General features: G+C 36.2%; 5 protein-coding genes and 2 long non-coding RNA genes across 17 annotated transcripts; 3 read left to right on the top strand and 4 right to left on the bottom strand.

Annotated features, from left to right (window-relative positions):
* On the bottom strand, positions 1 to 2,893 carry LOC111789345 (transcription factor PIF7-like). 4 transcript variants are annotated; one of them, XM_023670085.1, is made up of 8 exons: positions 2,540 to 2,893; positions 1,869 to 2,358; positions 1,522 to 1,620; positions 1,192 to 1,257; positions 806 to 1,058; positions 644 to 704; positions 417 to 486; positions 1 to 323 (listed from the first exon to the last, which is right to left on the bottom strand). In XM_023670085.1, the coding sequence occupies exons 1-8, from the start codon at positions 2,686 to 2,688 to the stop codon at positions 210 to 212; spliced, it is 1,302 nt and encodes a 433-aa protein (XP_023525853.1). In that variant the 5' UTR covers positions 2,689 to 2,893; the 3' UTR covers positions 1 to 209. The 4 variants fall into 4 exon arrangements, with proteins under 4 accessions (XP_023525853.1, XP_023525852.1, XP_023525855.1 ...); XM_023670084.1 differs by lacking the exon at positions 644 to 704 and having other exon boundaries at positions 417 to 500; positions 759 to 1,058; XM_023670087.1 differs by lacking the exon at positions 417 to 486 and having other exon boundaries at positions 574 to 704.
* LOC111789347 lies at positions 2,365 to 3,211 on the top strand. The gene is made up of 2 exons (XR_002814321.1): positions 2,365 to 2,504; positions 2,887 to 3,211. It is a non-coding gene; the product is annotated as an uncharacterized LOC111789347 (long non-coding RNA).
* A 1,309-nt stretch (positions 3,212 to 4,520) lies between these two features.
* On the bottom strand, positions 4,521 to 8,066 carry LOC111789346. The gene is made up of 5 exons (XM_023670088.1): positions 7,440 to 8,066; positions 6,567 to 6,661; positions 6,209 to 6,475; positions 5,178 to 5,319; positions 4,521 to 5,003 (listed from the first exon to the last, which is right to left on the bottom strand). The coding sequence occupies exons 1-5, from the start codon at positions 7,559 to 7,561 to the stop codon at positions 4,721 to 4,723; spliced, it is 909 nt and encodes a 302-aa protein (XP_023525856.1). The 5' UTR covers positions 7,562 to 8,066; the 3' UTR covers positions 4,521 to 4,720.
* A 2,076-nt stretch (positions 8,067 to 10,142) lies between these two features.
* Positions 10,143 to 14,241, top strand: LOC111787560 (heparanase-like protein 1). 2 transcript variants are annotated; one of them, XM_023667565.1, is made up of 11 exons: positions 10,145 to 10,453; positions 10,690 to 10,879; positions 11,299 to 11,558; positions 11,647 to 11,683; positions 11,768 to 11,951; positions 12,187 to 12,335; positions 12,416 to 12,649; positions 12,886 to 13,075; positions 13,155 to 13,280; positions 13,364 to 13,463; positions 13,660 to 14,241. In XM_023667565.1, the coding sequence occupies exons 3-11, from the start codon at positions 11,349 to 11,351 to the stop codon at positions 14,038 to 14,040; spliced, it is 1,611 nt and encodes a 536-aa protein (XP_023523333.1). In that variant the 5' UTR covers positions 10,145 to 10,453; positions 10,690 to 10,879; positions 11,299 to 11,348; the 3' UTR covers positions 14,041 to 14,241. The 2 variants fall into 2 exon arrangements, with proteins under 2 accessions (XP_023523334.1, XP_023523333.1); XM_023667566.1 differs by lacking the exon at positions 10,690 to 10,879 and having other exon boundaries at positions 10,143 to 10,453.
* A 1,770-nt stretch (positions 14,242 to 16,011) lies between these two features.
* Positions 16,012 to 18,253, bottom strand: LOC111787563 (SNAP25 homologous protein SNAP33-like). Of its 2 annotated transcripts, XM_023667573.1 has the most exons (7): positions 18,070 to 18,253; positions 17,822 to 17,956; positions 17,073 to 17,545; positions 16,836 to 16,929; positions 16,496 to 16,623; positions 16,268 to 16,365; positions 16,012 to 16,154 (listed from the first exon to the last, which is right to left on the bottom strand). In XM_023667573.1, exons 3-7 carry the CDS (start codon positions 17,532 to 17,534, stop codon positions 16,055 to 16,057), a joined length of 882 nt encoding a protein of 293 aa, XP_023523341.1. In that variant the 5' UTR covers positions 17,535 to 17,545; positions 17,822 to 17,956; positions 18,070 to 18,253; the 3' UTR covers positions 16,012 to 16,054. The 2 variants fall into 2 exon arrangements, with proteins under 2 accessions (XP_023523341.1, XP_023523342.1); XM_023667574.1 differs by lacking the exon at positions 17,822 to 17,956 and having other exon boundaries at positions 18,070 to 18,252.
* LOC111787564 lies at positions 16,040 to 16,509 on the top strand. Its single transcript, XR_002814006.1, has 2 exons — positions 16,040 to 16,189; positions 16,296 to 16,509. It is a non-coding gene; the product is annotated as an uncharacterized LOC111787564 (long non-coding RNA).
* A 1,053-nt stretch (positions 18,254 to 19,306) lies between the features above and the next one.
* LOC111787561 (spindle pole body component 110-like) lies at positions 19,307 to 24,316 on the bottom strand. 6 transcript variants are annotated; one of them, XM_023667569.1, is made up of 9 exons: positions 24,159 to 24,316; positions 23,659 to 23,793; positions 23,367 to 23,426; positions 23,018 to 23,120; positions 21,486 to 22,068; positions 20,817 to 20,949; positions 20,447 to 20,614; positions 20,255 to 20,364; positions 19,307 to 19,434 (listed from the first exon to the last, which is right to left on the bottom strand). In XM_023667569.1, exons 2-8 carry the CDS (start codon positions 23,734 to 23,736, stop codon positions 20,305 to 20,307), a joined length of 1,185 nt encoding a protein of 394 aa, XP_023523337.1. In that variant the 5' UTR covers positions 23,737 to 23,793; positions 24,159 to 24,316; the 3' UTR covers positions 19,307 to 19,434; positions 20,255 to 20,304. The 6 variants fall into 6 exon arrangements, with proteins under 6 accessions (XP_023523337.1, XP_023523335.1, XP_023523336.1 ...); XM_023667567.1 differs by lacking the exon at positions 19,307 to 19,434 and adding an exon at positions 19,496 to 19,944; XM_023667568.1 differs by lacking the exon at positions 19,307 to 19,434 and adding an exon at positions 19,496 to 19,857.
* Between the last annotated feature and the right edge of the window lie 2,630 nt (positions 24,317 to 26,946).

Below are 26,946 nucleotides of genomic sequence, written 5' to 3'. Positions count from 1 at the left end.
TTGTCATCACTCCTGTTTTTATTTCAAACAAGAATTTTTCACCAGAAATTTAGTATGCAATGCAGAATCATGTTTGTACATAATTCAATATAAATAATTACTCACTAAGCTTGAAATACAGATATTTTGGAAGTGCAGTCCTTTTCAACTAAACATAGAACTTATGAAGTAAATAATGTTGAGTGCTACTGTGCTTATCCAATAAAGCATTAATTTCCTTGCACGTTGTTCGACTGTGTTGGGCTGCTCGTTGCATTTGTTGTCTGATTAACTTGTTGGCGATAGAAAGCTGCCATTTTGTTGTAGATATCCATATTCATTGTCTGCACCAAAAACCAGATCATCACATGTCTATTAACAAAAGAACATGAAGAACATGAAGAACATGAAGAACAGGAAGGGATAATGTCCCGTACTTGTGCTAGAAACGCACAAAATGGATCAACAGAGTCATTGGAGGCAGGCTTTGGTTGTGTTGGATCCTGCCTTGGAATTGCAGGGGGCATCAAGAAATGGGGCNAAACATGAAGAACATGAAGAACATGAAGAACAGGAAGGGATAATGTCACATACTTGTGCTAGAAACGCACAAAATGGATCAACAGAGTCATTGGAGGCAGGCTTTGGTTGTGTTGGATCCTGCCTTGGAATTGCAGGGGGCATCAAGAAATGGGGCGGAACGAACGCGGGAGGCGTAGCGGGAACTGAATTAGGATGGATGAGAGGAGGAAGCGACTGCGGGGCTGGACGTGCCATGNAGGCATCAAGAAATGGGGCGGAACGAACGCGGGAGTCGTAGCGGGAACTGAATTAGGATGGATGAGAGGAGGAAGCGACTGCGGGGCTGGACGTGCCATGCCGCTCATGTCGAGCATCCCCATTCCCATGCCTAGACCGACCCCCATGCCCATTCGTGCTAGCAGCGACATTTGAAGTTGTTGCTGCATTCCTATAGGCATCATCATCTGTTGCATACTCCTCACACTCATAAACTGAACTTGTGCTTGAAGTTGCTTCAAGTATTCAATCACCTCATCCAGCATTGAAGCTTTATCAGTCTGCCTTAATCGATTGTCATATCATACATACAACATTAGCTTAAATTCATTGCAAACATTCAAAATCCAAATATCATTGAGATTCTTGAGTCCTATACCAATGATTATCAATAAAAAGATACTCATTTTTTACCTTGCTTGCATTTGGAACCAACTTTTGCAGGGCTTTCATCTTCTCATTAATCCTATCTCTTCGCCTCTGTGCAAATAATATAAAGCATAGATTTGATACCATAATCATTAGTGTTGTATCGTTTTTATAACAAACAATGTTCAGAGATCAAAGAGTTACTCGTTCGGATTGATTATGTATAGCAGCTGCTCGACTTCGTCTAGCTGAATGAGAGCGGCTTGCTCCACGCTTTACATCTTGTTCTTCCTCTTGATTTTCCTTGAACAAGTGAAATCATTTTNATGTTGTATCGTTTTTATAACAAACAATGTTCAGAGATCAAATAGTTACTCGTTCGGATTGATTATGTATAGCAGCTGCTCGACTTCGTCTAGCTGAATGAGAGCGGCTTGCTCCACGCTTTACATCTTGTTCTTCCTCTTGATTTTCCTTGAACAAGTGAAATCATTTTTTGTTAATCAAAATTTGGATCAAATTCTTTCATGGGATTCTCCACTTACAATTCTACAGATTCTAAATCAACTGAACAACAAAATCAAACGTTACCGATTCAACATGGCAAGCAGAATCTTCATCANGTTTTTGTTAATCAAAATTTGGATCAAATTCTTTCATGGGATTCTCCACTTACAATTCTACAGATTCTAAATCAACTGAACAACAAGATCAAACGTTACCGATTCAACATGGCAAGCAGAATCTTCATCAATGGATTTGGTTTTCATGCTTCGAGAATCAAAGGAAGCCCATGTCATCAAAGTAGTGTCATTATCTCTACAAAACGCTGCACTCGCACTACCACACACACTGTGGTCGCCAAGGTCCACTTGCATAGTGTTGTTGTTGCTTGTGCTGACATTTTTTCCAGCATAATCGGAGGTCGACCGTGTTTTTTTCCTCGCCGGCGGTTCTTGGTTGCCCCTCTCAACCCATTTGCCATTAGCACCAGAGGGTGTGAGGGTACGGCCTGTATGGACTAGTGGCTCGCCTTGATGGATCAAATTTGGGCCTTGGGTTTGGAGATTGGCTTGATTGACTACGGACTCCAAAGTTTCATTGGCTCGGCTCCATGTGGGCTTTGTGAGGCCTGTTGGGTGCATCCCATCAACCCCATGTAGAGCGAGTTGCCCATTTTGCCAGGTTAGTTCTGTTACTCCATGCTTTGCCCTGAACAAATCAGATAATATCAAAAAAGAAATCCCACCTTCAAATCTTTGTGGATCAAATAATTTAACAATCAACGGGAGAAAACTTGATGATTTCTGTTTCCTGCCGCATTCTGCATCAGAAATTGTTCAGAGCTTTCCATGAAGGTATTGAAATTTGTAGAAAACAAAAAGATATTTACATTTGCTTGTAGAAGGGGACAAGAGGGTTAGTGGTACTGTGGGGATTCTTCTGGGCAGGCACGTGAAAGGATCTCTTTCCTTCCTCTTCTTCGACTTGCTCTTGTCTTTCGTGGCTCATATTCCATTTTGGAACTACACAATGGCTCATGTAGCCTCTTTCTTTTGCTCTCTCTCTCTCTCTCTCTCTCTTTCTCTCTCCACCTCAATCAACACATAAACAAATGGAACAACAGATTTTGGTTCAACTTTGGACACTCTGTTATATCCTTGTCACTCTGGTCCCTTTCTGGTGTCAATGATAGCCAGTAAACTTGAGATTTTACAATAACTTCTTCATTTGTGGCAGCAAACAAAACCCTGGGATGGCTCATCGCTGAGTTGAGGTAAAGTTTCTTTCTCTTTGATTTTGTGAAATCTTACCCTTTTTCCTTCATTACCCATTACTCAAGTTCACTATTTTTGTAAGAAATAGCTATTCAAAGTAAGTTTTAGGGAGAAAAGAAGGAATAATATACCACAAACTGAGAGAAGATGAACAGCTGAAGTATGAAGGTAGAGTGAATAGCATAGGAATTTACTTCAAATCATTATCACAATAGCAAGAATCGTACAAACTCACCTTCAAATCATGTCCACATTATATATTTAATAATACAATTGTCAGTTTTGTACTTATCCAATGGTAGCCATGCAAGTTTCTCATAAGGGTCCAGAGCCTATTTGATTTATCAACTCCCCATATTCAATGGAACCGTAGACTTTATCAATAAAGGGACCATATTTATGTCAAAATTTAAGCTCTTCTTTTTCTTTGTAGAAAGAAACCCTCAAGAACATGCCAGTATTTGCATCACATCATATATTCAATTACATCCCATTCATCTAGACTCAAGGGAAATGAAAGCCTTCAACCAAAACTTGTCCTTTTCATTTGCAATCATTATGTTCTCTGTTTATACTGTTCAGAAGAGTAAAAACTGATAGCAAATTACAAAAGAAGCAGATATCATTCAATCATTTTTCAAACTCATTCATTTGGATCAATTGAATTTGGCAATGAATTTTCTTTATGATTCCTTCTGCAACGTACCCTCTTAATAGGAAGGACTACTATCATTCTATTCTCTTGTGTATTCCTCATTTTTTTTCATATATATTTGTAGAATGGTTTCTGGATAAAGGATTTTTATGTTAAATGATTCTACACCCTATGCTTTTATTGATTTGGTTGGGACACATTAATGAAGTTAGGTGAATAAATAGACTGAAGGCAGGGTCTGAACTTGGCACCACAGGCTCTGTTCTCTCCCAACTTATATTAGAAGTTGTCGTTGTCGTCATTTTTTTCCTCTCTGAGTTTTCCTTTTCCTATTGGCTAGATCTGCACTGATATCATCCAACAGCGGAAGTTATGATATGGATACAAACATGTGATATCACTGAAGGCATTAATGCATTTAGAGCTGTTGATGAATTTTCAAAACCATAGGAACATGCATTCTATATTTATAAGCAAAGCATCGCTTAAAAGCACAAATGAACCCAGCAAATATCATCTGTGAACTTGAGTTTTGGCTTAAGAATTTTGATGAGTTTATGAGTTGGAGTCGTTTAATAGACTGTAGCTAAGAATTTAGCAGAATTTTGGCATGCTTTGATGATAGTTTAATGTCCATTTCACTGAAGCTGGCCTAGATGACTCTCTGGATTGATAGATAGGCCATAGAATGTGTCCAAAGTCCATTATAGTTGGGTCCCTCTGTTACAATTTACATTATGGGTTCTTTGTCCTAACAGACAGGATTGTTCATCCATTAGAAAACCTCCCCATGTGTGTTCTTCTCTGATTCTGTTTAATTTTCAGTGGAAGGATTTTGAAATGTGACTGTAAATACTTAGAATTATTTGAAGCTCTCCTTTCTGAATTTCATGGCACATAACTTTTTAGAAAAGGTTTGTGCCCGTCCGATGCTTAGACGCTTGATACAACACGGGTTTTTCTTATTGAACTTACTTAAAGATTCAAGCACGCAATCTTGGAGTCAGTATTACGCAGAGACCGTGGTTCTTAGATTACAATGACTTGATATTGATTTTGGACTGAAATTAGTTTAAGTGAAATGTAAGTAAATAGGAGTCATGATTTGATGCTTGTGTCTTAACAAGGTCAAATCTCATTCTTAGTGACACTGGAAGCAGAAGCAAGTGACCGGAAGTCTTCCGGTTGATCGGATTCTGTTTGCTGTTTCTCTTGCTTTATTCTCTTCCTTTCTTCTTTTCTCTTCTAGTTGTGTCCTTGCTCCCCCCGCGATCCGATCAACTTGTACTATCTTGTCCTGGTAATATCGCGAAAACACCGACTTTTTGCGCTCCAGTTCAGCCTTTTCCTTTTCCATATGAAGTTTTGCAAGCAACTTTTTCTCGTTCTCCCAGTCAAGAATTGAAGATTTTCTCTTTTGATACCTGAAATATGAGTGTCATAGAAAATAGCTCTATGAGCAAGTTTCTGGACTAAGATGAGAGATCTTTTAGTGCAATTGTCTCATAAACATGAGAACTTGCAACTGATGTTAACTCGTGAGGATTGAGGGATGCAGCAGCTGACAGAATATTATACTGATGGATTGTAGAATATACCTTTTTCTAATCTTCTCCATCTTATTTCTCTCCCATACATCTGCTTTGGTTGGTACAAGGCTTCGTTTCGGTGGCGGTAAAGGAATTCCCGTCACCGAGTCCTTCTTTTCGTTTCCCATTGGCTTCTTTATTGAAGATTGACCTAGTGTAATGAACGTGATTACTTTTTGTGACAGAAAGTTGTTAGGAGAATGTAATAGTCCAAGTCTACCGCTAGCCGATATTGTTCTCTTTGGGCTTTCCCTCAAGGTTTTTAAAACACGTTTGTGAGGAGAGTTTTCCACATTATAAGGAGTGTTTCGTTCTCCTCTTCAACCGATGTGGAATTTTACAATCCACCCCCCTTGGGAGGCTGAGCGTCCTCGTCGACACACCACTCGGAGTCTGGCTGTGATACCATTTGTAGCAGCCCAAATTTACCGCTAGCAGATATTGTCTTATTTGGGTTTTCCCTCAAGGTTTTTAAACTGTGTCTGCTAAGAAGAGGTTTCCACACCCTTATAAGAAGTGTTTCGTTCTTTTCTCCAACCGATGTGAGATTTCATAATCCACCCCCCTTAGGGGGCCGAGCGTCCTTGCTGGCACACTACCCGGTGTTTGGCTCTGATACCATTTGTAACAGTTCAAGCCTACCACTAGCAGATATTGTCCTCTTTGGGATTTCCTTTTCAGGTTTCCCCTCAATGTTTTTAAAACGCGTATGCTAGGAAAAGGTACCACACCCTTATAAGGAGTGTTTCGTTCTCCTCTCCAACCGATGTGGGATTTCACAATCCACTCCCCTTGGGGGGCCGAGCGTCCTTGTTGGCACACGGCTCGGTGTCTGACTCTGATACCATTTGTAACAGCCTAAGCCCACCGCTAGCAGATATTGTCCTCTTTGGGTTTTTCCTTTCGGGCTTCCCCTCGAGGTTTTTAAAACGTGTCTATTAGAGAGAGTTTCCCACACCCTTATAAGGAGTGTTTTGTTCTCCTCTCCAACCAATGTGAGATTTCACATAGAAACTTCCGAGGACAATATTGAAAATTACCAGGATTGTTCGTTTCTTTGTTAGACAATCGCCTTGTTATGCTTGAAGCTAATGTAGCCATCTCATCTTTTCTGCTTTTAACCTTTGTCATCGGGGTTTCTTGGCTTTCCTTCTTCTTTATCTGGTATTGTAACTCTGCTTCTTCGTGTGAGCGAATTGCAAATGCAGCTGATGCTACTGCAGTGGCAAACTCTATGTCCCTTGAATCATAATCCTCATTCATTTGGTTTGAAAAATGCCATTGTAACCCTTTGGACTCCTTTTTATCTGGAAAATGGAGGGAGGGGGGTCAGTTTTAAAAGCTTCTGCTTGCACTACAACCACATGGAGAAGATATAGCAGCAATTTTCATCAGTACCCTCTTTGAAGGATCTTGTTCTTGGCTGTGGAATTCCATCTCTTGGTTTGATGGAAGCATCTTTCTTATGTTGTCCTGGTTCAGAAAAACTCACTCTACAAAGCAGTAAATAGTCATATTACTATCAGTATTGAAAAAAAACAGAGGGATAGATAGAAGAAGAAGCTAAGCTCGATGTGTAACACCTCAAGCCCACCGCTTTCCCTTCCGAGCTTCTCCTCAAGGTTTTAAAACACGTCGGTTGGGGAGAGGTTTCCACTCCTTTATAAAGAATGATTCGTTCCTCTCTCTAACCAATGTGGGACCTCACAATCCACTCCCCTTGAGGGCCCAACGTTCTCGCTGCACATTGTCCGTTCTGATATCATTTGTAACATCCCAAGCTTACCGCTAGCAGATATTGTCCTCTTTGGACTTTCCCTTATGGGCTTCTCCTCATGGTTTTAAAACGCGTGGTATCAGTGGTACAAAGCCAGATAATGGGTGGTGTGTTAGTGAGGACGCTGACCCCCAAAGAGGGTGGATTGTGAGATCTTATATCAGTTGGAGAGGGAAACAAATCATTCGTTGTTATAAAGGGGTGGAAATCTCTCCCTAGTAGACGCGTTTTAAAACCTTGAGAGAAAGCCAAAAGAGAACAATATCTGCTAAGAGTCAGCTTGGGTCGTTACACTATGACTCTTGATTCTTATTATTATCACTTTTAACTGAAGCAAAATTGTTCTCAACCTCTAGTGAGATATGATTCGACACTTTTCTGGTTCAATGTTTCTCATCATTCTGTTCTTCTTTTAAAATTTTTCGAGTCGTAAATGATGAACTAGATGAAAAGTTGAAGTGGGGAAAGAGAGAGGATAAGGAGAAAAAAAGTACCTTCTTTGACTAGTTCCCATCTCCTGAAATCTCTGGCTTATCATCTTCTGAACAGTGTTGTTTCTGAAGTTTATAGGCAAGGAAGCAAAGGAAATGCCTTCTTGCTTTGCACTCAACTCCATTCAGAAGCAAGGCATGTTCTTCTTCTTCTTCATCAACTTCCCCACACAAACCCAAATGGTTACTTTGATAATAAGCCTTAATCATGAAGTAAATGGGTGTTTTGGAGATACCCATCTGTCAAAAAGCCATCTTTTTGGAGTTCTTTGTTTGATAATCTCAAAATCTGTTCAGCCAAGTTCTGGGAAAAGGAAAGGACATTGAAGATGGCAAGAATATACGCTTTATAATGCCACTCTTGCTCTTATTCCTTGTTCCTTACAGAGGGAATGATATCAAGAATATTCAAGAACAAAGAAAGATGGTCATGTCCTTAAATCACATGCTACCCATCAAGAGTTTGGATTCCATTGTGCCCTTTTCCACCAAGGAAATTAAGATCTAGGAAGCTGAAGTGTTTTGATTCATAAGGATGAAGTGAAGTATAGTTTTTAAGATCTTCGGGCCGAAAAATGTTTTCAAATCTATCGTGAATTTGCTTAATTGGTTAAAATATATGTTATCGATAAAAAATTAAAAAAAAAAAATTTAGAAGTTTAAATCCGTAATTTTGATCTACGTTTCGAACTTGGCTCATTGGATCAAAATTTGGGTTATTATTAAAATTATTACAATTATATTTATTGAATGTAATATTAGTTTAAAATTTTAGTGTTTTTTTTATTACTTGATATTAAAGTTTATTTTAAGAAACGTCTTAGCATATTATTGTCCTTATAATGTAGGACTTAACGTTGATCATTCCCGCTCGTAGTGGTATAAATGTAGATTATATGAGTTCACGATTAGAGGTTATCTAGCAAACTCTATTGTTTACTCTTTTTTTTTTTTTTGTTAAATCTCAAATTAATTAATAATTATATTTTTTATTATAACAAACTTACTCTTAATTATTAATAATTTTAGTGCTTTAAACTGTTGATAGTGTAGAGCTCAAAATATGGTTTCAACGTGTTTGAATTAATTAAATTTCAACTTAGAAATAAACGAAGAAATTATGACTCAATAAAAAAATATATGACATGATGACGTGATTGCTAAACTGGCATCATAAACCATTCAAATTGTAATACATGAAAGTTTGGAAGAAATTTTGAGTTGTGAAATAATAAATTTGTAGAAAAGCTAGTTTGTCTCTGATTCGTGGAAAGAGTTCGTAAGATTTTTATTCAAATGTCTGAGAGATGGTGGCGAGTGAGGTAGGTCGAGTTTGACTAAATTACTATAAATATGGGAGTTTGACTAAGATAGGTTGACTAAATCACTATAAATATGGGACTTTGACTGAATCAGTTTGACTAAATTTGGGAGTTTGACTTAATCACCGTAAATATGGGGTTATATTTTCTAACTTTTTATTTTTTTCAATTTAACTGTACACTATTATTGTGATTTATTGCCTATTTTAATTTTTTTTGTATAATTATTTATTATTTTGAATAGAATTATTTTTATTATTGTGATTTTTAACTTATATAAAAAGTTTGATTTAACATAAATAAACTTTTATAAAAATCATATTGCTTAATCTTAGAATGTTGAATAGAATTTTTGTTCCGGTTCTTGTTAATGTCTTATCTTTAGAGCAAATGTCACGGCAGTTAACTCCAAGTCATGTTGAATAATTGAGTGCATAATACTTCAATTGTCATAATGCATAAACAATGACCTTTTTCATTTTGCATGAGTACACAAACCCAATCTTTTTTTAGATGCATCACTGTATACTATCAAACTTTTGGTACCGTCGCCAACCTCCTTTCGAGTTCTTGAAAGCTCTCATCGTACACACGGCTCGACTTAAACGTCTTCTCTTTTCTTGTCAACTGTATATTGTCAGGTTCCTGGTAACTCTTCTTGTTTTGCCTCATTGGTAAATATAATGTCATTAATTGACCATGACACAAAAAGGCCACATGCTAATGGTGTTGGATAATAAAGACATCTAGGTGACATAACATTGTGTTGTAATACTCGTGAGTCTCATGCTGTTGGATCGGTGAATAAGAAGTTTTCTTAACAGAAAAAAAATTAAAATTGGATAAACTTCTTATTTACCGTGTAATTAAGGTTAAATTATAACTTTAATTTTTAAATTATTCAAACATAAATTTTATTATTAAACTTTCAAATTTTGTAAAATTTATAGATTTATTATAGATAAAAGTTCAAATTTTAATATTGTTTTAGACATAAAATTTAAATTTAATTTTAATAATTATTAATAATTATTATTTTTTTTAGAGAATTTATTCAACAGACCCAAAGTTTTATTGGAATAATTTTGTAATTTAATGGTTTTATTTATTTATTTTAAAATCTCCCTTTCCTTCTCTCTACCCTCTTTTACAACTCATTAATGATAAATGCATTCTTCCCTTGCAAGGAACGATTGCCATTAAGAAAAATCCTTCTGATAGAGACTACCTCATATGAATCAATTTACAAAAGCTATGATTCTTAGAGTTAAAGAACAAGTTCATGAACATGGGTCACGAATTTTGTTGCCGTTACTTGAAAAGAAGGCCAATAATTCAACATTTATGTCGAAAATTATTTGGGGGTAGGAATGAGCAAATCAGATTCATACTCCATAATCGTATAATATCTTGGAGATTCAGTATGAACTAGTAGAAAGTAGAAGAAAAAGTAGTGGGAAATGGAAATCTCTGGTTTTATTTGAGATCGAGGGATGATACTTATTTGCTTTCTTTCGGTGGGTAATCACTCTTTGAGAGCGACCGTTCAAGCGCGAACCATCACGGATTGCGTTTAATACCCCCATAAGATAAGACCCATCACCCACCGATCGTAATCTCTTACCGAAAACCCATCGTCAACACTCTCGAAGATCAAGAACAAGAAGCTACTCGTCTCAGAAACGCAAGGATTTGGTGAATGTTCTTTCCCTTTACTTTGAATGTTTACTTTTCTTCTAATCCATTTCATCAAAACATTCTGGAATCGTGTTATATTACTATTAAATAACTATAGTTGTGAGCCTGTGACTGGTTTTTGACTAAATGGATACCCATTTTTTAGTGTTCGTCGTTTTGCACACATACCCTTTAGAAATTTGTGTTTAGTTTGATTGTTTACTTATTTATATTGGAACTTTTTGCCCGGACAGCTATATCAAAGGCTGACCCATTACGTGCAACTTGGTTTTCCTAGCTGTGGAGTCGTCTAAAGTCCAAGATAGGAATAGAAAAGTCTGGTGGTTTAGCTAAAAATTCTTGACGTCAGGCTGTGGCAATCGGCTTCAGAGGCCATCTCCGTTTCATTTTCTTGCATTATTGACGAAATGTCTCGAAATTGAGGTGGGTTTCTATCTGTTTTGGTGCTTTTTTTTTCTGGATTCCTTAGGATTTTCTTTTCGTCGATGATTTTTATCAAATGGGATCTGGAAATGTGAGCATTAAGATTAGTTTGTATTGTTGTACGTTTAGTGTAGCAAATACAAAGGCATTGCTTGTTTGTTTTTCCTGTAATTGTTTGGAAAATCCTGGTGGTGTGGAAATATGTGAGCGCATTCCTAGGAAAACCCGAAAATTCTGTATTATTAAGAACATAACATTCTTGATAAACATATGATTTCTTAAATGATCCTTAATTAGTGCTTGTGTTTGGTCAAAATGACTCTCAATTTCTTGATAGCCTGAACTATGAGATTTCTGCCTCTTTTTTGGACTAATTTTTCGAAGTTTAGATGTTCATATCTGTTTTCTGTTCTTTTCAGTCGACAATGATTTGTTGAGCTGGTGAGGGACTGTATCGATTACCCGAACAATGGATATCAGATTCTCCTTGCTTTTCTTTGTAGTTTCTGTATCTGCTATTTGGGCTCAAGACATAGAACATGCTAAAATTGTGATCAATGCTAATGAAAAAGTTGCAGAAACTGACTATAATTTCATCTGTGCTACCATTGATTGGTGGCCTCATGATAAGTGTGATTACAACCACTGTTCATGGGGGTACTCGTCGGTCATCAATTTGGTATGAATTGTCGAAGAACATTGTGCTACTTCAGCATATTTGTTGGATTTCGATTTTCGGTAAATGACGTTTCGATTTTCTTATGCAGAACCTATCTCATCCTCTTTTTGCCAAGGCAATTCAAGGTTTGTGTCTGATCTTTGAACTGGACACTATTGATTATTTCTTGCTTCAAATAGTACTGATCTTATTACTCTTCTGGAAAGCAGCTTTCCACAATTTAAGGATAAGAATAGGCGGCTCTTTACAAGACCAGGTATTGTATGATGTCGGAAGCTTGAAAGTCCCGTGCCGTCCATTTCAAAAGATAAGCTCCGGGTTATTTGGTTTTTCTAAAGGAAGTTTACACATGAATAGGTGGGATGAACTAAACCATTTATTCACCAGGACAGGGTAAGGTTTGTTTCATTTTGCATCCTTATGTTCCTTACCTGTTCGTTTAAATTGTTTCGATCAAAGTTAAATGTCCTTCTCAATCACTTACTACTTCGCGGAATCGTATGCTTACAGCGGAGTTACTTTCTTAATCCATAGATGAAATGATATCGTACAAATGTTTTATATATAGCGGAATTGTTTGATTATGTGCTTTTGCGTCTTGCTGTTTGCCAATATCTTATTATTTCAGAGCCATTGTGACGTTTGGCTTGAATGCGCTTCATGGGAGGCACAAGATCGGTAAAATTCAGTGGGGAGGAAATTGGGACTCGAGTAATGCTCGTGATTTTATGAAATACACCATTTCTAAGGGATATGCGATCGATTCGTGGGAATTTGGTATATGCTGTCGACTGTCTACGCTGTTTTTATGAAGTTTGTTACTCCAAGCTAACTTTAATAACTTCTTGCCATTGAAGGTAATGAACTGAGCGGAAGCGGTGTAGGCGCTAGTGTTGCTGCTGAACAGTACGGAAAAGACCTGATCCAACTCAGGAGCATCATCGACGAGCTGTACCGTGATTCCAGCTCAAAACCATCACTTATAGCACCGGGAGGATTCTATGAGCAGAATTGGTATGCAAAACTTCTCCAGGTTTCGGGATCAAATGTAGTCAATGTCGTCACACATCATCTGTATAACTTGGGTCCAGGTGTGCTATCTTTTTTTTTTCTTTCTTTCTTTTTAATTATACTTATCTTATGATAAAGGTTAGCTTCTTGATGATGAGGCTATAAAATTTTATAATACTCACCTTTTGCGTGTTACCCGTTGGAAAGTTAACGAGCTTTGTTTAAGTATTTTCAAAACCTGAATCCCGATCACAACGTGCGTTCTGAACTCATGAATTTCTTCATTTCGTTTCGTATCTTGTTCTCTGCACTCCAGGAGTTGATCCCAATCTAGCGAAAAAGATATTGGATCCCCTACACCTCAGCAGAGTATCAGAAACATTCAGTAAACTTGATCAAACCATCAAAACATATGGTCCATGGGCTTCTGCCTGGGTTGGGGAATCTGGAGGCGCCTACAACAGCGGTGGCCGTGATGTATCGAACAGATTTATCAACAGCTTTTGGTAATTTTCGGTATCAACTAGTTTTTCCAACTTCTGATTTTGTTTTCCTGAAAAACGAGTCACTTGATTCGTCACGTAGGTACCTAGATCAGTTGGGTATGGCAGCCAAGTACCGAACGAAAGTCTACTGTAGACAATCATTAATTGGTGGAAATTATGGTCTTCTAAGCACCGGCACGTTCGTACCGAATCCTGATTTTTACAGGCAAGAATATATAGAAATCGAGATCTTCTCTTTGTTTTTCAAAGCCTTGTCTGACCCTGAAACAATCTTGTTTTAATGAATAGTGCACTTCTATGGCATCGGCTTATGGGTACTGGTGTTCTTGCTGTCAATAGTGATGCATCTCCCTTCTTGCGCTCTTATGCTCATTGCTCAAAAGAAAGGGTTAGACTTCACTACTTTTCTCTTATCTCCCATTTGTTTGGAATCATAGCTAGAGATTAACATGAAAATCTGTGCATGAAACGTCGTGGTCTCTTCTAGATCTGTCTTAAGATAGATAAACTTAAATAGGCGTCGCTCTCTACGTGGTGTGTTCCTATCTCGATTGTAAGTCATGGTTGATATCAACTTGTTGCAGGCTGGTATAACTGCATTGTTCATCAATTTAAGCAATCAGACACGCTTTGTAGTCAGCGTTCGGAACACGTTGACTGTCGAGGTGAGAAAGATATACAAAAGAAGCTCTTTCATGCAAGGTATTAAGAGAACAGTAAGTTGGGTTGGAAACAAGGCATCAGATTTGTCCATATCAAGAGAGGAGTATCACTTGACACCAAAAGATGGTTACCTTCAAAGCCAAACCATGATTCTAAATGGTGTCCCATTAGAGCTCACTGAAGATGGAAGCATTCCACAACTCAACCCTGTTCTTGTTGATGTGAATTCTCCAATACTCATAGCTCCATTGTCCATTGCTTTCATAGTGTTCCCTAATTTTGAAGCTCCAACTTGCAAATGATCAGTCAAGGCCTCCTTTTTCTTCTTCTCTGTTGCACAGTTTTCAAGTTTGTATTGTCAATCTGTAAGTTATGCATAAGTTGTGTGCCACTCCCAATCCCAATCCCTTCCTTTGTTATTGGAGACGGAAAATTAATCGAGCTATTACCTGTTCTTGTAGAAATCTCAAGTCATCTCTCTAAGTTAGATCGAATCTTTCTTAGCTTCTTCTTATTGTCCCCTGCGCGTTTTCGGACTGGGTTAGGGCCCCTACTCATATTTACTAATTATATTTTCATTTACTTAATTTATGAAAATAGTAAAATTTTATCGTTTGGGATATTTTTTTAATCTTAAATTTGCTATTTATTTTATTTTTATTCAGCTTTTAAATGTTTTGTTTATTCTTATTTATATATATATATTTGGATTAAACAGAACCCCTAAAATTTTAGGTGATAAATTAAATAAAAAAAAGAATTAAATTACTTCGTTAATGAGAAACAGGGTTTAATAGGGTGAAGTATTTCAATATTTTTTATATACTTTTTTGTGTAATAATATTTTTTTAAAATAATATATAATTATAACCAACCATTTATTTTAAATTTTTATTTGATACGAACAATTTATGTAATTTCAGTACATTATTTTGGGAAATGTTTGTTTAATATATATATATATATATATATATATATTCATTATTTATTATTATTATTTGTTTTACAATTTAACCGAAGTATTAGGAACCAAACCCAACAAAACCAGAAGCTTCGGCATTTTTATCAGTTTGATTCATTTCTTCTCTATCCGTCGTCTCTTCATCCTCCATAGATGGCGGCTCCATCGAGGTCTGAAATCCTCACGCTCTTCCGTTCCCTTCTTCGCACGGCGCGTCAATTCCCCGATTACAACATTAGAGAATACACCAAACGCCGCACCATTGATGCCTTCCGAGAAAATCAGAGCCTCTCTGACCCTTCATCCATCTCCTCCGTATACGCTGGCGGAAAAGCTCAGCTCGAGGTTGCGAAGCGGCAGGCTCTTGTTTACTCTCTTTACGCGCCTAAGGTCAAGAGTATCATGGATGTCAACTTCTGATTTCTATTTTTCTTTTTTCATCCTGTGTCTCATGGCGATTTCTGGTAGCTTTTTTGTGTTTCTATGTTTTTGTTGTTTTTGAGATTTTTTTTTGGTGAGAATTGAACTGTAAATTGGCGTACTGTTGTTATCAACAATGAGCCAAGTTTTTCCCATCCTTTTCAGGAGTTTTCTTTACGAGCTTATTTCGGCAATCTATGTTTAGCAAGGAAATTAGGGATTTTCGTTTCGAATTATCAAGCCTGAATCATACTATGATGGATTTATGAATTTTCTTTTCTAGGTTTTCTAATTTTTGTGCTTCTGAAGATGATGAATTCCGTTTGAATATCAAAGATTACCAGACAAGACCAGTACGAACTAGGTTTCTAATTTGGGATGTGAACGCAATTATGAAAAATAGATTTCTTAGAGAGTTGCTTGCATCTTGAAACCGATGTCTGGCAAAGACGTTCATGATTCAGCTGACATGCTAATATTTTCGGTACCCTATACTAGAATTTGAGTTTACAAATCTCTGGCAACTTATTTGACTTGTTTGCATCTCATTGAGTATGGAGAATGCTTATTTGCTTAGATTATATTAGGAAAAACTTTACATTTCAGTTTGACAGAAGCGTGTAGGCAGTTGTTTCTAAAGACAGCATCATTCAATCTTTGTTCATCATTTTGGACCTATCAGCAATCGAATCGTTCAAAGATCCCATGTTTGAAAATGCATGGTTCTAATTGAAATGCTCAAATAATTGTCTGAAATGGAATTGTTCAAATGTGTTTGTATACATTGCTCGAGGTGAACAAAGCATGGATCTACGACCAGTGATCTCGTAAAAGAAAAGGGTCTGAACATCTCTTTCTGGAAGCAAAAAGAATACAAAACCAGGAAAATGGAGTAATCAAGAGATGGGTAATCATGAATGTGAGAGCTTTGAACTCTATTTTCCAAGGAGACGACGACCCCGTCGGCTAGCATCTTTAACTCGGTCACCAAGCACCTCGACATCAACTGAAGCATGATCCAGAGCAACAATCTGCCTGTAAAAAGCACCAAAGTCATCTCAATTTCTAAGGTACACCTAGTCTCTTTGTCTTTCATTTGCAAGAATCGGCACACAAGTTTTTCTGGAATACAGAAGATAGAAACTAACCTGTCAATTTCACAACCCATGTCAACAGCCATTTCCTTGAGCTCTTCCAAGATATTGCTCATGTCAGATAGTGCATCATCTTGCTTCACCTTTTCTACCTGTGTGATGTATGATTATGAAACACAAAGCTTATGTAAGGTGAATGATACTGCATTTTGGAAACCATGGATATATTTTTATCATGGTACACATTTGTGCAGTAATGATTTACAGATAGCAAATACAAACCTCAACTTTTTGAATTGCATTGGTAGGTTCAGCAAATGCAGCTTTTGTATTGGTCCGTCCCTTGTGATGAGTCAATCCTAATTTTTCCTTCTGCTCCAAGTGGCTACCCTTCCTTCTTACCAAATCATCTGTAGGACATGCACAAACATATCAGTTGCACAGAAGTTCAACGATTGTTGTCCTCATTGGATTTTTTCTTTCAGACTTTCTTTCAAAGTTTTTAAAACGCGTTTGTTAGGGAGAGGTTTTCACCCATATAAAGAATGCTTCGTTCTCCTCCCAAACCGTTGTGAGATGTCACAAGAAGAGTCTTAGTGATTGTAGAAAGAAAGAAGCTAACCAGAGTTCACAATAGGCCCGGATATTGGTCGAGTTTTCTTTGGCTTCCAAGTCTTAGAGAAAATCCCCCCTAGATTTCCCAGAAGTTTCTCTCCCTGATAATGCATTCATGAAAAGACTTTCACTTAGAAAATAAGAAAATGATAGTGCTTAGACTTATACAGGCAGAGTTAGTGCTAGTAATTTCAAGGCCACGAAACACCAAGATCGAATCGTTCGCATTTCAAAACGAACATACCCGACTGAGATCATAATCGATGTCAGCAGCAACCATATGAGTCCTTGTAATTTGCTCACCCTGCTGATGCAAGGCAACCAAAGTTTGGGTAGCATCCTCCCTTATCTCTTCAGCAATCTTTAGACAGCCATTCACTGCTTTTGTTGTTTCCTCAGCCTTATAAGTAGCATAATTCTCCAGCTCCTGAACAGATTGGTTTTCCAACCCTCCCGAATCCCGAAAATCGTTCTTGTACTTGTTTCTTTCTGACCAAGTTAGTGAGCTTGAAGAAGAGGGAGCATGTCCATGATCATCATCAAAAGGATTGGAGATAAAGCTCTCTTTCACTAACGAAGGGTCCGAGCTAGTCCTTTGCGAGGTAACCAGATTCTGCTTCGCTTTAAAACCATCATCAGACTCAAAAGGGTTTGGAGTAGAACTATGTCTCCCTATCTTCAAATGTGCCTTCCTCGAACCAAACATTTTCCCAGGAACTAGAAAGAACAAAGTAATCCAACAGGTTAAAAGTTATGAGGGAAAACCGATAGAACATTCAATTCAGTTAAAGGTCTATGAAATTTAGATTCCTGTTTAAACAACTTCAATCAGATTGGATTAAGCACAAGATGGATGTAAGAACAGAAGAGCTTGTAGCACGATCAAGAACTAAAGAGGACAACAAGCAAATTAACAAGATCATGTAAAGGCAACGAATAATGAAGTTGATGATCAAAACCCAGATACAAAAAGTGAAAGTAAAACTCGAGTACCTCGAGTATTCCACGAACAACAAGAACAGAAGTAATTTGAGGAATCCAGAAACAGAATCACAAAACTGGAAGAGAAGGAAAAACAGAACCCAATTCCAGATTTTGAAGGGCAGGACAGAGAGAGATGAGTTGATTCTGAATAGAAGAATTGGGCAAGGAGAAAATCAATTTAAGGTAACCGCGTAGCAGAAAATTCTTGAAAGAGGAAATTAGCAGGAAGAAGTTGAACGGCAAAGACTTTGGTTTACCTCTCTAACCGCTCTAATGAGCTTTCAAGGAACCTGCGCCTTCTGTATCTTGCGAGCTCCAAATGTGAAAACCTTGCGCAGCGATTACCATGGAGTAGAATTTTTCTTTATAAACAAAGTTACAGTTCAAATTTATAAACTAAAATCAAAGTTCACATGGGGTGGAGTTTTTCTTCCACAAATGCTTTTCATCGCAAAAAAAGGTTGACATTTTGGGGGGAAAAAGGACCAAATAGTGTCGATGGATTTGGTCAAAAGATGGTTTCATGAATATTGTAATATTGCTCATTAATATATGATTATTTGTAATTATTACTGGTATAATATATGTCGGTAACAGCTCAGGCCTAAGGTAGATATTGTCCCTTAGATAGAGGTTTCCACACCCTTATAAAGAAAAGAATGTTGTGTTCTCCTCCCCAATTCACAATAAAGCCTAAGGAAGACAATATCAGTATCTGCTAGCCATACAATAGCCCAAAGAGGACAATATCTGTTAAAGGTACAATAGCTGAATGAGGACAATATCTGCTAGCGGTACAATAGCCCAAAGAGAACAATATCTACTAGCGAGGGGCTTGGGCTTTTACAAATGGTATTAGAGTCATTCTCCTCTCCAACTGATGTGGGATCTCACAATAAGAATATCTACTAGCGAACTGATGTGGGATCTCACAATAAGAATATCTACTAGCGAGGGGCTTGGGCTTTTACAAATGGTATTAGAGTCATTCTCCTCTCCAACTGATGTGGGATCTCACAATAAGAGGATGATATATGTTAGCGGTGGGCTTAGAATGTTAGGATGATATCTGTTTAGCGGTGGGCTTAGAATGTTATAAATGGTATCAGTCACTGGAGGATGTGCCAATGAGGAGGTTGAGCCAAGCCCTGAAGGGAGTAGACACAAAGCGGTGTGCCACAAGAATGCTGGATCCCGAAGAGGATGGATTGAGAGGTACCGCATCGACTAGAGAAAGGAACAATAAAGATGGTGGATTGTGAGATCCCACGAACAGAACAAAACATTATTTAGAGGATGTGAAAACTTCTCCCTAAAATAAGCATTTTAAAAACGGGAGAAGAAACCAAAAAGAAAATATTTGCTAAAAGTTATTTGAGTTATTACAACTTTCATCATCCAAACAATTTGCCTCCATTTCTTTGAAGAAAAAAAAAAAATACTTCATTTCTTTGAAGAAAAAAAAAATACTTTTAACACATTTTACATCAAATATCAAAGTAAATTCTGAACTGAATAATCCATTCATTTCACTCTGTTTCATCCAACACATTACACAGCTCCCAACAGCCCAGCAAGGTTACTCACCAGACTCACCACCAGTTACCCCACGTTGTTAGGCCCTGTGAGTTCGTTTTGCAGAACAAGATGAGTAGCAGTAGATAAGTGAAGTAAAACATGGAATGGTTGCAAACAAAACTTCCCACATTACAAATGCATAATATTTACAACAGTGACCAAATTATGACAAACCAAACCAACACTCTGTTAATACACACTAAGTTCAAATCATATACTCTCCAGAAAGCGCAGATTCAAAACCAGAGCTGCTAGGAAGAACTGTGCAAAGCACATCTACTTTATATTTCTGATGGCAGCTTGCTGAACAACCTATAGCCAACTCTATTCATGGAACCTACTATCTTTCTGTATCGTTTTCTACACAAGCATGCGTGTTTTCTCTGTAAGAAGCTGAATTGGTTGAGTAGTTGGGACAAAGTTGCGGTTGCGAAGTTTTTCATTTGGTCAAATCGACACGACATCATCTGGGAAAACCAAGAGGAAAATATAGGAGCCACTGGTTTTTGCAGTCAAATTCACCAGTTCAGTACCAAAGGTTTTCAGAAAGTAAGCTGCTTCATTTAAAAGGATGGAATATGAGCAAACGGATGAGAAAGAGGTAGATGAAAAGAATTGATCTATCCTTAGCCAGTATTAATTAATATAAGATTAAAATATAACTTTCAAATGCTATATTCAGTCCTCGTACTTTCAATAAATCTACGTTTCATTGGTTTAACTTTTCTTAAACGAAAAGAAAAAGATAGCATTTTCATTCCCATTTGTTAGTGCTAATTTCTTATGAGCACAAAACTCGTACCAAAACCAACTCAATGGTCAAGATAATTCTCAATATCGAAGAAATAGTAAAGGAATGTAAACCTTTGATCGACACTCTTCCTCGAGCAGCTTTTAATTCATACTCCCAACTACTATATTTCGTACATACGTCTAGCAACAGAAAATGACCTACTTTGTTTTTCTTTTAAAACCTGAAAAGTAGTAATCAATAGAAAAAATAATTAGATATGATGCCTCAAACGGGATATAAGATTTCAAACCCAGGCATAATACCTGTGCCTCTAACTGGGCAATTCTCTGTAAAGATGCCTGTTCAATGCAAGCCCGGCGCTTGCACTCTTCTTCAAGCAAACCAGTAATCTGGTACCTTAGCTCAGCCATTTCCTGAGCAAGGTCCTCTGCTTCTTCTTTTGCTTTCAACTTCTCCTCTCTTAGCTCCTCCTGTCAACCACTAGAATGTTAAAACCTGGAGGCTTCAAACAAAAAGAATCCTATTGCATAGAAAAAAAGAAGACCAACTAACTCAACTAATTGGTTTCTATACGCAGGTTAAAATTAAGAAAAACCGAAGGGAGCTTCATTGAGTATCTTGCATTAGTCTGTTAGATATCAGAGACAACGGCGTTGCTAATATGCATCATACCTTGAGTTGCTTTACAAGAAGTTCATAATCTTGTATCTTCTTTGCCATCACATCCATTTTGACTTCTGAATTTTCATCTGCAAATAGTGCACCTGCTATCTTCGGAAGATGATGGCCTGAGTTTTCGCCACAACTGCACATAAAATAATAATGTGTCAGTAATGGACCAAGAATTTGCATCCACTTTTGAAATGTTTCAGAAGTGTACTAATGGATTCTCTGGGACCAAATATAATAATTGTCAGTAATGGACCAAGAACTTGCATCCACTTTTGAAATGTTTCAAAAGTGTACTAATCGATTCTCTAGGACCAGATATACAAAACACAAATCCAGATTTTGTTCTTCACTGGCAAGAAGAGTAACTGTTTAAAACTAAGAAAGAAAGCAGGTACAAAGCAAACAAAAATATGATGGCCCCGACAAAAAGCAACTTCATCAGAATCATGACAACTCAAAACAACTAGTAGCCAACAAATAAAATCTGGATCCTTTATTAAATATTAGAATCTGCAAAAGCGAATCTTTTAAAAGGAAACTTCACAATAACCATAGAGATTTGTGGTGAAAAGAGACTTATTAACCAACAAATATGGTGCAGAATGAAGTCTTAAGTAATGAAAATGCAGAGGCAGAGACCATAGATTTTTAAATTTATATCACAAGTACCTAATATCAAGTAGTGGTGCTAACTCGCTATCTCCGTCATTCGAGAAACACAGAGTATTTCGTGATCTCTCCTTGTTTTCAATCAATTCCTCAATCCTTCGACAAAATGTGGAGGCATTTCTTGTCGATATATCCAGCTCTCTTTGAAGTTTATCATTTTCCTTCTCCAGAGACTCAGCATTTTTCTGTGCATTCTGAAGCTCCCCAATCAATCTATCCATTTTATCATTTAGATGAAGAGCTTCTTCCTGGACTTTCTTATTTTCCAAGTAACACTGCTCCATGGCCGCCATATCCAATTTCATACTCTCAATTTCACATTGAGACTCCAATGTCATAGATGAAATCGACTCCTCGAGTTTTTCTATATTGGAATGTGATTCTTGTAGCTCCTTTTCCTTGTCAACTAGTTTCTGCTTCAAGAAGAGGCACTCTGAGTTCGAACGCTTCACCTCATCCTCTAACTTGACAGCCTTTTCTTGCAAACGCTCCATATGAACTAATTTGAATTCAAGGTTCTCAACGTGTTCTACAAGGAAGTTTAATTCTGCGTTCCTTGTACATAGTTGATCCTGCAGGTGATCTGTGATGAATGTTGTTGTTGAACTAAGTCAAAAAAGATTCATAAGAATATGACATCAAGAATGGAGGATAGCACGCTGCCACATACATCGAACATGCCAGAAATTCATCAATCATCGTTGTTTTAAAATCGTTAATAATTCTAAATTCAGTAATATTCTACATGTCAGCTCTTAAAGCAGAAAATATTATTGACATTAAGAAATGCCTCCAAAACTAAATACTAACTAAAAGAACAAATAATTTGATAACTTGACGTTGCTACAACTTTAGGGGTATTAGAAGAAATTATCAAAGAGGAAGAAAGGGATGGGTCCTAAACCCCAAAATCCTAGGAGCTGATAATAACTCCTCCAATTGACTTCAAATCAGAAAGTAAGGAGCTATACAAAATCTACAGTAAACACCATCTCACAAACCTAAATATATCTGCGTATACACACATATATACACCGATCTTTAAACCCCTATTCCAAACAGAGAAAGATCTTTAAGCCCCCTATATTAAACCATGCCAGAGAGTAGTTAAAAGAAAATCACACAAAGAATCTTTCTGCACACTATAATAAATCACACCCTTAACTCTTTCAGCACTTTTCCACAAATAATGGGTTAGAAAAGAAGACTTAAGTGCTAAAAAGGATTGACATTTTCATGGTGACCGACCACCATAGTTCTAAAATTAAGGGAATATAGTCATTTGGATAACTTCCGTTGAACGGATTTGCTAGTTTTTCTGTTATATATTTATGCATAACATCTTTAATAAATAATACAATAGTCTTTATATATTCAACTATTATAAATAAAAGTTCATTTCAATAAGTTCATCGATAAAATAAACTTCTCAATTTAGCCTATAATGATTTCAACGGTTCCTCAAATGCTCATTCACAAGAGTCAAGTTTAGAAGTGATCTCAAACACGCTACATTACACAACTTCCTGTACCTATTTCCTGAGTGCAGTTTGTCAACTCCTTCTCCAATTGTTCAATGCGTAGCTTGTCTTCCTTGCGTGCTTCTGATAAAGAGTTCGCATGTAGTTCCAGCCGCTGCATCAGACAAAAGTAAAACATAATAAAGTTCATCTGAATGATAATCGAAATGTCTACATTACATATCAAGCGCTCATTTTAGATAAAGTGAGTAACCATGCAAAAGCGACATAAAGTGAAAATATAAAACAATCTTGGCATCCAAAGAGCTGCTTACGAGATGAAAAAACATAAAGCATATTGAAGACTAAACATCACATTCTGCACAGTAAACGGGGGAAGAACATTTAACGTGGAACTTACCCTTATCAGTTCAAAGCTTTGTGGCCGTGAACCTATTAGTGTGTCCCTTTCTTTCTTGAGCTGCATAAGTAAAAATGATACAGATTTAACTATATATACATACATATGTATTAAAGGAGATAGAAAAGAACCCATCAAATTTGTCCAAATATACAGGACACATAATACTTGGGAAAATTAACTTTTTATACGGGCCACTAGAAGGATATCTTGCAGCAATCACTTCTAGTTATTTTTATTTCCAAGCCCATGTCAAGAGAGAAACTCTGAGCAAGTAGATTGAAAAATATACCTGTCGACATCTTGACTCAATCTCTAGAAGTTCCTCCAAATCAGATGAGCTAGAGCTATTGCTCCTGCGACTCAACATTGGTGAAAGAGAATCCTAGAAGAATCACAAACAGGGGCAAGTGCTGGGCATCTAAAACTATCAGAAGACATTAAAGAACATCAAATGACAACCCATATAGTAAAACATAAAACTATTTGCAACAATTGCAAAAGCCGCAAGAGAATAAAAGGGAAATAAAAATGTGAATTCAAATTTTCAAAAAAGGATCGGAAAGAAAAAGAAAATTCTACCTCCATCAATTTCCTGCTGACAAACATCACAGTTCCAATCAAAGATAAAGGATAATTCGGTTCAACTAATTCATCCCAACAAGACAAAAATCCCTTAAACAAATTACTAGAAATTTTAACCAAGTCATCCATACGTGAAGTATATGTAACAATGAACAATACTTTGCTTTTATCTACCGAAAGCTTCGGAAAGAGTACACGGGAAAGTACCTTATCGAAAGCGAAGTTTACCCTTCAAATGATGGTGGGTAGCTTATCTTAATTTGGGATCGATTATGAAGAAATGGATTGCAAGAATCGTCGAAACCCCAATAATCAAAAATTGATCAAAACTGATTTGATTTCCAATAATGGTCGGGGCCGTTGCCAGCGACAAAATGGCGGAGATTTTAATCTGCCATGATGGTGGAATTGAATTGAACTGATTTGGGCCGGTTGAGAGTTCGAATACGGTTCAAAGGCCCAAAACATTCAAATTTTACTCTCTTTTTTTCTTTTTCCCCTCTTGACTGATTCCTGTGAACTGTAATAGGTTTTGGACGTTCCTTCTACTTCACCATNAAAATCAAGTATTTGACAATATTTAATAATTAATTTTTTTTATCAAAAATATTATTTCTTTAAAAGTCCCAGATTAGATTTTTTTTTTTCTTTCTTCAATGGGTTGAATTTTTAAAAAATTGAATTTCGGTAACACTATTGATACGGCCCACTTTGTAATTATTACAAATGATTTGATCCAAATCGTTCATTTGAATATAGGTGAGTGGGGGTATCCTATACAATGAGTTTGTATAAGACTGGACCAAGAAATATTTAATCTCTTATTATAAATCCGTTACTTAAGAAGATTAATATTTCACATGATGATCATATGTGACTCGATCATAATCCTGAGTGAGTTATGAACTCCTACCTGTGAGGGCTTGTTCTTTAATTTGCATGGGTGAGAATGACTCTTTTAGCCGATTCAATATGCCTACCATTTTGGGGACTTGACCAAATAGGGAGTCGGGAACATAATATGATAAGATGGAATTCACTCTAGTCTATGTAATGAAAGTAGATGAGTTGTTCTTTTAACTACTGAGTTCGGGACTCGAATAATGGGGCCCACCATCTCATTAGCCTGAGAGGACTTTGTTTATAATTGAATCATAAATAAATTGTTGACTAAAGAATCAGTGGTACTTAATGTGAAAGATGTAATTACAGGGATAAAATGAAATTTTGACTCAGCTGTAATTATGAACCACTCGTGAAGGATCGACTTGTTTATAATGGTTATATCAATGGACATAACTTATCCTAACTCTACTTCTATAGTTGATATAGTTGAGTAAGTTATAGTTAATGAATGGAAATTGATTAATTAAACAGTTTAATTAATTAATTTTATATCATTGCCGCTTATAATTTGTAGGTTCATAAGGTCCCATCGCTAGCTTATAGTAACGCTTAAAAGTTCAATTTATTTGAAAAAAAAATATTAATTTTGAAGTGTTCAAATTAATATTTAATATAGTACCCATATTAAAAAAGAAAAATATATTTATTGTATTTAATATAATTAAATATTAAATTAATTAATGTACAAATATATTTAAAATTTGAATGAGATTCAAATTAATTAAATATATATTAAGATCATTCAAATTAATTAAATATATATTAGAATATCTTATAATATCTATATTTTGTATGAGGTATTAAATATGTAAATATATTATTTTGTAAAGATTTTCGAAGAGTTTCGGTAAATAAGACCTTCACATTGAGCCAAAATATACCAATCTCTTCCATTTTCTCTAGAGAATGAAATTACTATCTCCGGAAAATTCTCTCCAATTTTTTAGGGATTTTCTTTCAAGAGGCTCTCATAAGCCTTGATCTTGTGTTCGAGTCATAGCAAGGAAGATCTTGTGGAAAGTTGAAGAGTTTTTGGATGGTTGGAAAACTTCAAGGATTTGCAAGCTATGATGAGTTTTTACTCTCGTATTTATTGCTTTTTTTTTTAATTTATAATAAAAATCAAAACAGTTTCCAATCNTTCTACAGAGTTTTTACTCTCGTATTTATTGCTTTTTTTTTTTAATTTATAATAAAAATCAAAACAGTTTCCAATCTTCCCACTAGGTGGATGAGGAGTTCATTCCCTTAATCAAGTTGGTCCAAAAAATTTACCCAACCTAACATATATACACCCCTCATAATATATGTCTGTAACTAATTGATTTATGCTCAAATTCATCGTTCAACCAAAAACAATAAACTCCTCCAAATCTCGAATCAACTTTTTATTATTATTATTATTATTATTATTTCCCAAAAACAATAAAATAAACCATATGAGATGCTTGCTACATTATCAAAATTTTACAAAACAACCAACCCATGCTATTTTTTTCCTAATTATTTGGTAACCCAAAAAAAAAAAATTATAATAATAATAATAATATTATGATATAACCAAACCATGCCACTTGCTTGATCCCACCATATGAAAAAAAAANAAAAAATTGAATTCATAATTACCCATTAAGAGTAATTAATTGATTAAGGTGAAAAAAAAATAATAATTTGGTACCCAAATAATGTACCAATATAATTAATTTGGAGATCCCCACTTCCTTTGCCCACCCACATGCAATACTTCAACAAATTAATGAAATAATTAAGTCCCTTTGCATAATGTTTAGTGCTTAATTAAATAAAAAACATCATTTATGCCTATTTGGAGGCTTCCCTAAACATTTGAAAACTGCCTTTTTAGCTTCTAGGTTATTGCTTAATTGCTTAATTAATATTTAATCTATTAGGGTCCTTACGATTTCGATCCATTTAAATATATATTTTGAATAAAACGATTGAAATTCATAATTTATTTCGTTAAGACATGTATTTTAATTTTCATAATTATAATTAAATCATGCCTAATATATTTGCCTAAAAAGTACCACAAATTATCAGGGTTAGATATTAATTTGTACCAAGATTA

Source organism: Cucurbita pepo, chromosome LG02, assembly GCF_002806865.2.
Source record: "Cucurbita pepo subsp. pepo cultivar mu-cu-16 chromosome LG02, ASM280686v2, whole genome shotgun sequence".
NCBI classification, from domain to species: domain Eukaryota; kingdom Viridiplantae; phylum Streptophyta; class Magnoliopsida; order Cucurbitales; family Cucurbitaceae; genus Cucurbita; species Cucurbita pepo.
The sequence above is the reverse complement of the archived record's forward strand: the minus strand, read 5'-3'. Positions and strand labels throughout refer to the sequence as shown.